Source organism: Thamnophis sirtalis, unplaced genomic scaffold (genome assembly GCF_051295495.1).
Source record: "Thamnophis sirtalis isolate CommonGarterSnake01/CBP01778 unplaced genomic scaffold, rThaSir2_p1.2 scaffold_3, whole genome shotgun sequence".
Lineage (NCBI taxonomy): Eukaryota > Metazoa > Chordata > Lepidosauria > Squamata > Natricidae > Thamnophis > Thamnophis sirtalis.
Genome location: NW_028261383.1, coordinates 139,552,360 through 139,567,359, shown reverse-complemented (window position 1 = coordinate 139,567,359; position 15,000 = coordinate 139,552,360). Strand labels below are relative to the sequence as shown.

The window sequence follows — 15,000 nt, the reverse complement described above, 5'->3', positions numbered from 1 at the left end:
TTAGTGCCCTAAAACAGTCATATTGCACCCATGGTATAATTCAATTTGCACTAGTGAGAGTAAAATACAGACTAAAGCTGCATTCTTCTGAATATGCACATTAAAAAAAAATGTAGTGTCATCTGTATTTGTCCAGCTTTTAGCACAATGAACAAGGTCTCTGTGCTGGGTGATAAAAATTAATTATAATGTGATTAAAAACAGTCTTCCTTACTGAGAAAAAGACATTTATTTCCAAATCTTATTCATGCTGATCATTCTTATTTCTTGTTAAAGCAGTTAAGCACTTAAGCAGTTAAAAAGTAAAATTCCATGAATTTTCACATCGATTTAAACCTCTGTGTGTATGTGTGTGTATTCATAAAGGTATGAATTGTGAGATAAATCGATTGGAATCATGTTTTGATGCACACTGTGGCACTACTAGAACTCCACATCAAGTTCAAAAGTTTTGGATTCCTGTTTTCTGGGACTGCCCATAAAATAAAATAAAAACCCCTAAAAGACCTAGACGTTGCAAGGAGGTGGATTGGCCTGAAATGTGCACGCCAGATCCAGTGCCTAATTAGAACCTTTTGTCTAAAGCCCTTTCTAAAGCATTCCGTGTCTGTTTAATATTTAACATATGGGGGGGGGGGGTTAAACAGAGTTTTGTTGGTGTGCCAGTTCTATTACAATCAGAGATTGTTTAGTTGGGATGCAGAATAAAAAAAGAAATAAAAGGAAGAGACTTATTTTCTTTCTAAAATGAACCGAAGAAGAAGAGGAGGAGGAGGCAGCTGGGGGGGGGGGTTTAGTTGTGATGCAGAATAAAAAAATAAAATAAAAGGAAAAGGGTTACTTTCTAAGATGAAGCCAGGAGGAGGAGGAGGAGGAGGAAAAGAAGAAGGAGGGGCTGTGGAGGGGCTACATTGCAAAAATGATGGCAGCCTCCCTCCTTGAGTGTTGACTATCCACCCCCCCATCCACCCACGCCCCCTCCTCTGCAAAAGAGCAATACAGCCATTGCTGGGCATTGTATGGTAAAAGAAAAGGAAGAGAGTTCAAACAGCAATTGATCTTTATCTGATGGGGGGAAGGGGGGTGGGGGGGAGGAAGGAGAGTTTGGAAAGAAAGGGTTGAGTTGATTGGGCAATAAAAGGGTTAAAGGCAGGGAGTGGAGCTGGCAGAACCGGGAGGAGGGAATGCTGCCTGGCCCTTTAAGGTTCCTGCAGCACGAAGAGAATTGCAGGCATAATACGATTGGGGCGGCAGGATCACTTACTTCTGACGTTCCAAAGCCTGGGGGAGTTGGCTAGAGATTGTTTCCCTTTGATAAGGTCCTGGCAACTTAGTAACAACTCGAGAGGCAATAATAATCATCATCGGAGTCTCAAAGCTTCGGCACCAACGTACCCACCAAAACCCTACGTCTCCGCGAGGAGGGGGAGGGAGGAACCCCCCCTCCCCAAAACCCTCATTATTAGCTCTTTAGTTCGGGCTTAACGCCCCGGATCTGTAGGCCAGCGTCTTTGCCGATCCTGCGATCTGAAGAACTGCGTGGCCTTTTATTTTCGGCTTGTTATTCCCCCCCTCTCCCCCCTCTCTTTCTCCCATTCCCCCCAAAAGAGGGGGGGGAGAGAGGAAGGTGTTGCAGAAAAAGTCGCTTATCTCCCTTGCAGGACCGTTCTCTCGGTTGTTCACTTTGATGTGCACAGTTAAACCCACAGCTCAGTGTTTGTTGAAATAGCCCGGAGGACATTTGGTGCAAGGAATGACTGCTTGAAACAGGACCTGGGTTGAAAAGAAAGGGGGGCGGGTGGGGGTGGGGGGTCAGAAAAAGAAGTGGGGGAGGGGTCAGGTCTTTTGATTCTCACCCCCCTCTCCCCGCTCCTTTGGGTTAAAAAAAGAAGGAAGAAGGAGAATCTCCCCCCCACAACAACTCTCGCTCTCTTTCCGCTGATATATTTTGAGTAACGTGCTAGTCCCCCCCGCCAGCCCTCCTTGCTCCCCCCCTTTTTTTACTCTCAGATGCTGCTGAGAAGCTTGTGAGGAGGTGGGCGATAGGGAGGAATCAGCGCAGCGTTGCGGATTACTTTCCCCCCTTCCCCTCTGAGAAGGGCTTGGGGAGGTAAATTTTGAGCCTGGGGGAGGGAGAAGCCCCCCTCGCTGTTTGGAAGGAAGTGCCCAGGCGCCCGCTTAAACGGAGGGGGGCGGGAGAAAGCGCCCCACCAACCAACTCCGAGATCAATGGTAAGTTGCGAAAGAATGTGTGTAATTCCTTCGCCCCTCCCCCCCCGCCCGGTTGCTTTGATGTTTTCTTGGCTGGAGCTTTGAAGTTGTTCGGAGAAGCTGTTTTGCGCCTTCGTTGTGAGTAAGCAGAGCTAGGGGGAAAAAGGGAGAGCTGAGTCTGTACGAACCACAGCAGCCACTGAGCTGTGTGTGTGTGTAAGAGAGAGAGAGAGAGAGAGCTTAAGGGGGAGGCATCTGTTGGGGAAGGAATGGGTCTTTTCACAGACCTCCCCCCGCATAAACATCCCGGTAAAGTAGGGAGGAGTTTTGCCTTTGTTTTCCAGCAATGTTTTGTGACTTGGGAAGGAGGTAGAGACCCAGGGATGGCTTCGGTTGGTAGGTAGGCGAAGGATGCCTTGGCTGCCAGTCCCTCCTCCCGCACCTCTTCGCGTACACCCCTCCCACTTCTGTCAGCACCCTCGGTGAACTCCAAAGAGGCGCAGCGTGCTGACTTTGGGGTCAGTTGTTATCCAGGACTTGGAGAAGGCGGCCGGGGAAAGGTTTTCCTCTTCTCTCGTTCCTTTCTCTCTCCCTAGCTCTTTCTCTCTCTCTTTCTTTTTCCCCTTCTCTCTCTCTCTCTCTCTCTCCCCCCCCTCCCCAGTTCCTAAGATATCTCAGCAGATCTGCTTACAACCCCCCTTCCCATCAGTCGCCATTTCTGGATATTTTTCCTCTCTTTCCTTTAATGTTTTCCCTCCCTCTGCGGGATGATTCTCTGGGGGTATGGGCTGCCCTGTCGCCGTCTCCTCCTCCTCCTCAAAATCTATTTAATTTGTGTTTTAAACAATCGCCTTGGTGCCCACCGCCTCTTGGATGGAGTGCTTGTCTAAGTGGGGGAAGGCTCGAGGATTCTAACAGCCTGGTCTGGAATGTCTGCTCTTGTTCAGGTATCTTCCAGGACATCCTCCTCTTCCCTCCTCCTCCTTCTCCTCCTCCTCCCTTTGAAGCAGCTTTTGAACTTTCTTAAGAAAAGTTGAGGCGAGCAGGAAACCATCCAGGGAACTTTTTAATGTGTTTATACGCTCTAGGCTATGGGTGGAAGAGGTTGGTGGAAGCCTGGCATTGGGAAGGCAGCTCATTTACTGGAGTGGAGTTTGCAGCTCTTTGCGTTGTTTGACGGAGTAGCAGCTTCCCCCCCCCTCTCTTTTCTTTCCTGCATTGGGTGGTGGAGTTATGGTGAGCTGGTAAAGAACTTTGGATGCCCATCCTTTGCTCTGCTGCCAGAGGAGTAGAGAGCACAGCCCCCTCGCTCTAGAGTTGAATTATGTGTTGTTGTTTTTAATGGTGCTTTGTCGCATGAAACGGGACCAATGCATGATAAAGGTAGGGATAGCAATGGGGGGTGGGTGGGTGGGAGAAATTATATGTCAACAGTATACTTGAACCAAGCATGGCTCTTTTCGAAGGCAATGCGCAACTGGTAAGAAAGTCTTGGTTTTCAACACTAGGCTGGTCAAAAACTGTCTTTGTTTCTCCAGATTCTTTTCAACCTCCCCCCCCCCCCCCTCTCAGGGTACAATTCAGAGGAGCATCCAGCATTGTGCTTGCTTAGGAGGGTTTCTGGTGATCCTAATCTAAACGTTTCAGGAGTTGAAAGGTTGGGGGGGGGAGAAGAGAGAGTGAAATGGAAACCAGATGCTGAGGAAAGCACGTTTTGTTCTTTTGCTGTGAGTTATCTAGGAGAGAGAGAGAAAGAGAAAGAAGGGAGGGAAGCAAAAGCTGAAGGAATGCTTTTTTTTGCGCAAAATGGGTTCGAACGGTATGGGGAGATCTAAGATTATCCCTGGGACTCCTCAGATGTTATCATAAGTAGGAGAGGGGCGGTGGGGGGGGAGGGAAGCCCTTCGCCCAATGTTTTCCTTTGTGCACGTTGAGACTGTATAGAGGCAGTGCAATAAGGGGACCCCCCCGAAAAAGTTCTTTTATTGTTTTTGTTCCCAACCCCCCCTCACCCCTCAAACCCCCCCCTCTGCCTAGGAGAGTTAAAAGTGTGCCCAGAGTTCAGTCTTCCTCTTTGAAAAGCGCATTTGATACTTTTGATTAGTGCTGCAGATAGCTGTGGTTGCCTCTTTATTTTAATGTGAAGAGTTGAAAAGCCTGTTTACTTTTTGTCTTTGATGTTGCTTGGATCTGGTTTTGATTAGATCAATACTTCTCCCCCCCCCTCTTCTTTTTTTTTCTTCTTCTTTAAGAGAGAAGACTCTGAGGATCCCCTGCTGACTTGAGAAAGAAAAGAGAGAGAGAGGCACACAGATTGCTGAGGAACTTAAAAAGGAGAGGGGGAAAAAAAGCGAGCTCTACCAGAAGGAACTCCCGGGAACCATGAGCAGCGCAGCACTGCTGACTCACCTCCCAGACCCCAGCAGCAGCTTCAGGGAAGATGCCCCACGCCCCCCTGTACCAGGGGAAGAAGGAGAGACACCATGCCATCTGGCTGCCAGTTTCTTTGCCCTAAAAAACCAAAGCTTCAAGGCCATGTCTGTTTCTTCCACGCCCAGGAGGAATGAGGATGGTCTTGGGGAGCCAGAAGGCAGCGCATCTCCCGATTCCCCTCTAGCCCGATGGACCAAATCCTTGCATTCTTTACTAGGCGATCAAGATGGTGCTTACCTCTTTCGGACCTTCCTGGAAAGGGAGAAGTGTGTGGATACTTTAGACTTTTGGTTTGCCTGCAATGGCTTCAGGCAGATGGACCTTAAGGATGCCAAAACTTTAAGAGTCGCCAAAGCTATCTACAAAAGGTACATTGAGAACAACGGCATTGTCTCCAAGCAACTCAAGCCTGCCACCAAGACCTACATACGGGATAATATCAAGAAGCAGCAGATCGATTCTGTGATGTTTGATCAGGCACAGACTGAGATCCAGACTGTGATGGAGGAAAATGCTTACCAGATGTTTTTGACTTCTGATATATACCTCGAATATGTAAGGAGTGGGGGAGAAAACCCTGCTTACATGAACAGCAATGGACTGGGCAGCTTGAAAGTGGATTGTGGCTATCTCCCCACCTTGAATGAAGAAGAGGAATGGAGCTGTGCTGACCTTAAAAACAAACTTTTGCCCTCCATACTTGGACTGTCCAGTAAGACCTTGAGGGCTACAGCCAGTGTCCGAGCTACAGAAACTGTGGAAAATGGGTTCAGGTAAGAGCAATAGATTCCATTTATTATGGGAGGGTGTTAAATAGTTACAGTGTGTTGCAAAAGGAGTGTGTAGATGAATGTTGTGTTCTTGGTTTAAATCAAATTTGGCAAAGAGACTCTTTTATTTTTTGAAGCTTCCCAATTTTGGCATTTATTTCTTGCTGGAGGGGAGGGCTGCCTTTTTCCCTAATAAAAAAAAAAGGAGTACGTTGTGGTTCTTAAGACCCACCAGTTCTAAACCTCTTTTAGACATCAAAAAGGAACTTCAAAGGGCTCTTGTTCTTTGAGACATGCATTAATTGTTACCACTTTAAACCACATTAAGAGGAACTGGGAAGAGCACCATCTAGGCATGTGAATGAGTAATGAAATACTAGTTTGCCAACTTCATCCCTAGCTGGTGTTGAAATATGTGGATTACATGTAGAAAATGGAGAGCAATTATGCGATGATGGAACTAGAAAATCCATATTATTATTGAGATAACCTGTAAAACTGAACCAAGTTGACTTCAGGAAGATGATGACTCCACACAGGTACTTCCATAAGGAATATCAGGTAGTAGCTTGATAAATGAATATTAGCCGAATAAATAGGATTTCTTAAGCTAAACAAAACAAGCTTAGCTAAAGGGATGGCTCCAGGTACAGGATATTAGTAAGGGCAAGAGTCAGAAATGAACTGTGTGCTCCAGGTTCAAAGGAAGCTGCTTGATACCAACTTAAAAGTGTTGGTCCTTTGAGTTGGCTGCTTGTCTATTCCAACTAATGGCAGCTCTTCTTGCAGAATTCAGATACAGTTTTCTACTTGGAAAGGAAGAAGTCAGGATTTCAACCTAGAGTTGTTGTTTTCTCTGTGTGAAGGATTGTGCTCGTATTGTGAAGCTTTCCCCACATGCATGGCGTGTAGTCTTCATTTGAAGGTTGCTTTTTTCCCCGTTTCAACATTGTCTTTGGTAACCTCAAGAGAATGATGTGCGCTTTCCTTTGGTAGCATTGGCTGCTGAAAGTGGGGCAAGAATAGTTGTTCATCACTCCAAGTGGCAGCATCATCATATTATCTTTCTGTCATGAAGAGTAACATTCTCTTCTATGATCTTATTTTCCTTATTCCCCCTCCCCCTCCTTTTGCCTTCATAAATCAGAATTGGTTGCATATGAAATGGTAGAGCAGAAGGATCTTCTCTCTCCCCCTCTCTCTCTTTCTCTCTTCTGTCTTGCTTTGGGAGTTTCTAAATCTGGTAAGTATTTGACATCTGGTTTACAGGAATTTTGTGAGTGTTTCTGTGATTCATGGACATCAAAGGACTTCAGGCATCTCCTCTTTTTTCAGCTTGTACCGACCATGGCCTGCCTCTAAGAGGAGGGATCTTGAACTGCATCCGTTGTGGGGGGTTTTTTCTTCTTCTTTTTTGCTTGACTTTTAGCAAAAGGGACTATTTGGTCTTTTCTAGGGATGGCAAGGCAGCTGATTCCAATCCAGCTTTCACTCGGAGCAGTATAAATCTGGAGCAGCTCCAGATGTATAAGGAGCGGCTTACAGTTGTTGGCTGTGTATATGACATCCATGTATGACATATTTGTTTCATCTGTTTGATGGGAATGTGCGTGCTATTCTGTCTGAAGACTCAATTGGTTTTTTTTTTATGGTACCAGCTCTGCAGTAGTTCACATCTGCTGTGACAGTGAACTTGAGCATGGAGATAATGATCACTTAGATATATTTATTTTTCTTGGCTTAAGATAAAGACTGTAAAAGGACATTTTTTGCCACTGGAACTCCAGAAATAATATATTTTAATATTCTAGAAGAGGATTCTCCCCCCCCCCCCACCGGTTGATCAAACTTTACTTGTACATGCAGCCTCGTATCTTATCATGAATATGTTGATGGTATTTTATAGGGAACTCCTTTACAGCTTTTACCATTAAGTAAACTGTTTGATAATCTTCAAAGAGGCATGGAATAAGGTTTGGAGCCTGTCTTCTCTGCATAACTAAGTAGAGAGTAGAATTTGAACTTGAGTTCTAGTATTGTCACTACCCCAGGCTTAGTGTGTCATCTTGGGCACACCAGCCCATCCATTCTCAGACTAATTTTTTCTGCTATGAAATTGAAATAGGACGTACTTATGACTCTGTAGCTATGACTCTGTAAGAATTGAGTATTTTTGTTGGAAGTGTCAGATCCGGTAGCAGTTTCTAGACTGAGCTCTTACAGTTACATATTGCCCTAGGAAGCAAGCTCAAACTTTGGTTTATTTCAGTTCCCCCCCCCCTTTGGTCTAGAGGTCATCAAATTCTATTGCTTTTCTGTTTTAACTAATATAAAAATCCTGGTTTTCCCTCAAATTGGTAAAAGAACCACTATTATACATATCTAATTTAGCTTCTGCTAATGCATCAGTTTAACAGATAGTTATGGAGATTTGGTGTATACCTTTCCCCCAACTAGCCTACAACTGTAATGCATAATTAACACACAATACTCATCTGATTTGTGTGTGAAACATATCTATATATGCTTAATGACTTTTGAGGCAAGAAAGCTATTTCAAGGTTGGTCCAACTGGCTATTCACACATGCAAGTTGCTGCTCTCTGGCATGTGGACTTGCAGACAGTTACTTTGAAAGTTGTGACTTTAAGCCCCATGCAATGGAACTAAAAATAATTGTCTATGTTGTATTCTGAATGTATAGTGTGTCAGTTCATGGGCCCAGATCTGCCTTTCAACCTTGGCTACTTGAAGATGTCAGCATTCGCTGGCTGGGGAATTCTGGGAGTTGAAGTCCAGACATCTTCAAGTGGCCAAGGTTGAGAAACACTGATATAGACAATAAGACAAGTTCTGAGTGAAACTAGAAATAAGCTGGATCTGGCAGATAGGTCTTCATTGATCAAAAGAGCTGCTGGTTGGCACTTATTGTATGAGGAATAATTATTAACTGAAACTAACTTGTATCCACAGTTAAATGACACCACGACAATGCCTTGCATGTGCAACCACATCTTCTTCTCATCGGTTTTTTTTTGGAGAAGAGGAGGCAAGTTATATACCAGTTTCCTATAAAGTTATAAATACTGCACTGCCAGCATTAAATAATCATACATGCCTCTACCTAGAAGGTCACACCAATTTTCACAGGCTGCTTTAGCAGTTTCTTGACAAAGCATGCCATAAGTTTGGGTTTTCAAGTTCGTGTGTCATCAATTAGACACCATTTTGCTTTCTCCATCCCCAATCTGAATATCCCTGTGAATTGAAAATTGGCTACAATTTCTCAGCACCCTCTTGCTTCAGCTGAAAATGAAGCTTTGAAGCTTTGTGTAAAACAGGAAGGCAAAATTGAAAGAAAAAATGGAGAAGAAAAAGGAGTTTTTATTAAGGCTGAATGTAAACACTGTGCAGGGATTCATCTCTTGAATTTCCTCTGAAGTTCACATCCGTTTGTAGCTTAGTACATGGAAGATCATCTTAAGTAATAGTTTATGTTCTATCTAGAAAGAGTGCATGAAAGAGTAACAAAGATGATTAGGGGGATGGAGGCTAAAACATATGAAGAATGGTTGCAGTAATAGGGTATGTCTAGTCTACTGAAAAGAAGGACTAGGGAGAGAAACAAAACAGTAGTGTTCCAATATTTGAGGGGCTGCCACAAAGAAGAGGGAACCAACCTATTCTCCAAGCACCAGAAGGTTGGACAAGAAGCAATGTATGGGAACTGATCTAGGACAGAAGCAACCTAGAACTAAGGAGAAATTTCCTAATAGAACAATTACCCAGTGGAACAGCTTCCCTTCAGAAGTTCTCGGTGCTCCATCAGTGGAGGCTTTTAAGAAAAAAACTGGATAACCACTTGCCTGGAATGGTACAGGGTTTTCTGCTTGAACTTGAAGTAGGACTAGAAGACCTCCAAGGTCCCTTCCAATTTTGTTATTCTGTTAATGGTCCTCTTGGATGATGATGAGAAGCTACTACCTGCTCCTTGAAAATATTTCCCACCATTCTGTCTTAAAGTGATGGAGCTCTTGGTGGCCTTGAAGAAAGATAGGATGGAGATCCCTACATAGAGGAGTTACAAGATACCTTGATGAGATTTGGTTGCAATTAAGGTGTTAGTGTGGTCAAAATCATCCCGCCCACTATTTTTCAAAGTAACTATGAAACCACCTTTAATTGGTTTACTCATTGTATGTTAGGCTTGTAAGGGCAAATCTTGGGTTTCCCCTCCCCCCTGTTTTAATGTGATAATTCTGTGTGAAGACTTCTCCATCCACTTTGCTGAAATCCTAAAAAAAAAGTTGTGAGCTAAGTGTCCCAGGGATTTATAAAACTCCTATTCGATGGTGCTTACCATTCCCGTTGAACTTCAAAGCAATAGTTGTGAAGCTTTCTTGTCGAAAATGATGAACTCTCTCAAAGTGACTGCTTACACTACTGAAGAGGCTCTTCTTAACCCTCCCATAGGGGATGCATTGTAAACATAACTTCCAGTGGTTGCTGCGCTGGCATGTTTCACATTGTGTGTGCTTGAAAAGAAAAGGCCTATAGGACCCCCCACCCCACCCCTGAAAGAGCCCCGGCTGGTTCTGTACAGATGGTGAGCATCTTGAAACCAGATACTTTACAACAACAAGCTCTGATGGGCCTGGGCTGTGTTAAAACAAGACATGAAACAGTTCCAAGGAGACCAATAAAAGGTAAAAAGGCTTCAATTGCCCCCTTTCCCTAAAAATAATAATAATAATAAAAAGTAACACCATTAACAGTGTACTGAAAGTTGAAATTTCAGAAGCAGAGATGCCTTATCAGGAGAATTGGCTTTGCTTTTAGGGGTAGAATTGCTATTCATTCCCATCCTCCCGGTAAAAAAAACTCCTGTTAAAAACCAAACAAATAAATAAATAAAACTCTTCTCCATTTGTCTTGCTTAGCATCTTCCTTCCTTCCTTCCTTCCTTCCTTCCTTCCTTCCTTCCTTCCTTCCTTCCTTCCTTCCTTCCTTCCTTCCTTCCTTCCCCCCTCCCCCTCCCTTCTTTTCTCCCTCCCTCCCTTCCTCATCTTTTAGATACAGTATCTTGAGCTTCCCACTAAGCAAAACTCTTGGTGCATTTTGAGAATGAATGCAGTCCCAGATGTGCAGAAATAGCTCCTTCTCTGGCAGTGCTGCCTCCTTGCAAAGGTCAGCTTGAGATAGAGAAAGTTCACCCCTACTCTTGGCCCATGCTCCTTGAAGAGGTGGGCTGCCCCTCTATCTGTTCCTCCCTAACCACCCCTAACCCCCCGTTTTTACAAAGGTTGGTGGACCCCAGTGAAATGGAGGAATGCAACAGACAGGAGGGAAGAGGCATGAAGCATGTGAGCAAAAGTGAGCAAAAGCTACCTAGGAAGGGGGAAAAGGGACAATAGGGGACACATGGAAATACAGTAAAGGGGCTGGAATATTAGAGGGTGAAATGATGTTTTCCCTTAAAGATGCCAGGCTGTTTACTTAAATCTGCCACTCTCTGCAAGTGGTTTGAGGGGATCATTTTTTTAAAAAATAAATAATTTAAAAAGGACACCCTTGCAGACGTTAATTTCTTCTCCACCCACCCTGACTTCCAAGCTCCTTGAGCGGAACTCTTGATTAGAACAAGGGATTTTGAACCTGGGACAACGTCTGTTGCAACCAGCCTATTCTCTCTCCAGTGAAAAAGAGTTACCAAGCTGAGTTTCTTCCGGATGAGGGATGTGGTCTGGCCCCTCTGAGAATCTGTGCTGTGGAATGTTCTGGAAGTGGTGTACGTTTGACAGCCGAGATGGGGTGGGAGTTGGGGGGTGCCCTTTCATTCATTTTTCAGTATTTTTATGGAGCAGGCATCTGGAACAAGGGGTGACTGCTTTGAATAAGGAACATCTGGTAAACTTCAGCTTGGATTCCAGGCTTTTAAGAAATGAAGAGTTAAAGGTGTTGTCAGTGAGGAAGAGCTGCTGAGACCTTCGTCTCTCCCAATTCTGAAAATTTTTGTATGTGGTGTTGCCATCTTGTTCCCAGCTTTGAAGTCTTCTGTGTTTATCCAATGCTGGTTACCCTGTATGTAACCATCTCCCACCTTGTAGTCTTGTTTTATTCCTCTTTAGCGTTTTCTTGAGGATTGCCAAGTTGGGGTCATGACGTTTATCTATTTCTATGGTTTTGTTGTATCTCAGCCAGAATCACTATGGCTGAGATGGGTGGTCATACAAATTTGACAAATAAATAAATTACTCAGACTACTCGTGTGACAAAGGGGACGCTTTGTCAGTGGCTAAGATGTTGAGCTTGTCGATCAGAAAGGTCGGCAGTTCGGCTGTTCGAATCCCTAGTGCTACATAACGGAATGAGCTCCCGTTACTTGTCCCAGCTTCTGCCAACCTAGCAGTTTGAAAGCATGTAAAAAGGCAAGTAGAAAAATAGGGACCACCTTTGCTGGGAAGGTAACAGCCGTTTAGTCATGCCGGCCACATGATCACGGAGACGTCTTTGGACAGCACTGACTCTTCGGCTTTGAAATGGAGATGAGCACCGCCCCCTAGAGTTGGGAACCACTAGCACATATGTGCGAGGGGAACCTTTACCTTTACTAGTATGACAGTGCCTATAATTCTTGATTTATAACCATTTTCTTAGTTATTGCTCAAAGTTACAGTGACACTGAAAAACCTATAATCATTTTTCACACAATTATCACATCCCTCATGGTCATGGGATCAAAATTCAGATGGCTGTCTCATATTTATGACAGTTGCAGTGTCCTGGGATCACAGGGTCACCTTTTGCAACCTTTTGACAAGCAAAGTCAATGCGGAAGCTAGGCTCACTTAACAACCGTGTTATTAAATTAACAACTACTGTGATTTGCTTAACTGTTTGAAGAAAGGTCATTAAATGGGGCAAAACTCAACCAACTTGCTTAGCAATGGAAATTTTGGGCTGAATTGTGGTCATAAGTCAAGGACTACCTATATCCTGTTGCTATCCAAAATTGAGCTGGCAGGATGATCCATAATAATAAAAAAGAAAGAAAGAAGAAATATCTTTTAGTGTGATTACCACACATAAAGAAGAAACTTTTGTGCATTTCTCCTTAAGATCATAGATCAATGAACAAAGATTGATTTGCTCTTCAAATCGGACTCCTGCTTTCCCACCTGCCAGCTCAATCCTTGCCTTTAGAGGCCCTCTGCTTTCTCCTCTGAAATCATATGCTCATTGGCTGTTTTTGAAGCCATAGCCTTTCTATCAAGGTGACAAGGAAGACAATATTGTAGGTGTGGTTACCACTAATTCCCAGTATTCATCAGATTTCCCAAGTGCATTCCATTAATCTGTGTAGAGTACAGTGGTGGGTTCCGGATCCTGGTGTAACCGGTACGGTGCAACGGCAGCCGGCGACCACCACATGAACGCACACACATGCTTACCTCCTGTGATGCTCCAGCTGCTCGGCGGAGCATTGCACAGGCGCCATACAGGTGCGTGGAAGTGCCGAAGAGCTCAAATACAGGTAAGGACGGCAGGCAGGGAGACAGGCGGGCCTCCGGAGCACCGGAATGGAACAGTACCCGGTGCTCCCGGCAGGCACCGTTACACCTGTACCAGGGCGCACCGCCTGCAACCCACCACTGCTAGAGTTGCTGTAATGTACTGTAGGTACATCCTATTATAAATTGGAGGCAGAAGGGTGTCCGGTGTCTTTCTTTAAGGTCATGCTATGAGCTTGTAGCTCTGATAAAATTTTTAGGAAAGTCAATTCATCTCTTTAAGGGTGATGCTCATTTGCCCCATGTCCAGTGGTGGGCTGCTGTCGATTTGGACCGGTTCGGCTGAACCGGTAGTTCCAACAGTCAGCTGATCCCGCCCCTGCCCTATCCTGTCCTATATTTCCTTCTTTCTGGTTCAGCTGATTCATGCGGCACAGCTGATTTCTGTGCCTCCGCTTTTCTACTTACCGGGGCTGCCTTAGAAGATAAGCAGCTGAGCTTCAAATTGCTGTATTTTGAACACTACGCACAAGTGCATTAGGTGCGCACATGCTCACCGAACCGGTTGTTAAACTGGTTGCAGCCCACCACTGCCCATGTCAACCCTCTCTGCTTCCTTTTTTGTGAAGAAGTAAGAAGATGAACATTCAATGTTTTCATGGGAAAGTATTTGTGTATATATTGAGCCACGGTGGCGCAGTGGTTAGAGTGCAGTACTGCAGGCTACTTCTGCTGACTACTGCCTGCAATTTGGCAGTTCAAATCTCACCAGGCTCAAGATTGACTCAGCTGAGGTGGGAAAAATGAGGACCCAGATTGTTTGTGGAGAGGAGATGCTGACTCTGTAAACCACTTAGAGAGGACTGTAGAGCACTGTGAAGCGGTATATAAGTCTAAGTGCTATTGCTATTTGGTGGGGTGCGGGTGAGGACCATGACCAAGATGGAAATGTTATATACAGGTAGTCCTCAACTTACAAAGGGACTATTTAAAGTTACAATGGCACTGAAAAAAATGATGTATGGCTGTTTTTCACACTTTCCTTGCAGTATCCTCATGGTCACATGATCTGAATTTGGACTCTTGGCAACTGCTTCATATTTATGACAGTTGCAGTGCCTTGGGGTCATGTGATCAGGTTTTTTGAACTGACAAGCAAAGTCAATGGGGGAAGCTAGATTACTTAACACAATGGTGTTATTAACAACTGTAATGATTCACTTAACAACTATGGCAAGAAAAAGTTGTAAAATGGGCCAAATTTCACTAACAACTGTCTTGTTTAACAACAGAAATTTTGGGCTCAATTGCTGTCCTAAATTGAGGACTATCTATAGTGAAGGGGGATTATTAATGAATAGGCTGAGGGTAGATGTCTTGATAACTTTTGGGACAATTATGAACACTGGTTGGTGAGAGAACCGGTGTCAGGGAGAGGTTTGTAAGTATATTGTGTAGAGCAAGGTTGTCAAACTCAAGGTCTGGGGGCTGGATCCAGCCCACGGGGTTGTTAGACCTGGTCTGCAGGGCCACCCTGGAAACAGTGAAGAACCAGCTCACGGTGCCTCTGCCAGCAAAAACGGAGCTTGGAAGAGCCGCAGAGGGTTGCAGGAGGCTGCCACAGCTGAAAACGGAGCTCACAAGGGCTGTGGGTAGCCCTCCAGAGCTCCATTTTCACTGGCAGAGGGTTGCAGGAGGCCATCACAGCTGAAAACGGAACTTGGGAACCCATTTTTGATGGCAGAGTGCTCAGACCGCCACAGGCACCCCCAACACAAGTGACAAGCTAGCCACGCCCACCCTGGCCACACCCACCCCAGCCGCCTAAAGTCAAACACAATGCTGATACGGCCTTCAATGAAATCGAGTTTGACACCCCTGGTGTAGAGTGTCAGTTTTGCAAAGTGCAATAGAGTTATAGCGTTTTTACTTCTAAAACAAAATTGCAGAGCACTTTTTCGTATGGCAAATGTGAGAAATAAATGGAGATCTTCTCGTGCACAGTTGGGCTTTGTCCTAGTTAAGCAGGCTTAGCATTCATGAATGCAACCTCTGCCTGATTAACTAGGACAAAGT

At 44.7% G+C, this 15,000-nt stretch overlaps 1 protein-coding gene across 4 annotated transcripts in view; it reads left to right on the top strand.

The window, feature by feature from the left end:
* The first annotated feature begins 2,085 nt into the window (after window positions 1-2,085).
* Window positions 2,086-15,000, top strand: part of AXIN2 (axin 2) — a 52,835-nt gene continuing 39,920 nt past the window's right edge. For 2 of the 4 annotated variants that reach the window (XM_087710218.1, XM_087710217.1), the window contains exons 1-2: window positions 2,753-3,158; window positions 4,464-5,417. In XM_087710218.1, coding sequence (XP_087566344.1) covers window positions 4,594-5,417 — 824 coding nt within the window. In that variant the 5' untranslated portion in view covers window positions 2,753-3,158; window positions 4,464-4,593. Of the gene's footprint in view, window positions 2,233-2,751; window positions 3,159-4,463; window positions 5,418-15,000 lie in introns of those variants that run through there. The other 2 variants (XM_087710216.1, XM_087710215.1) reach the window with 2 other exon arrangements.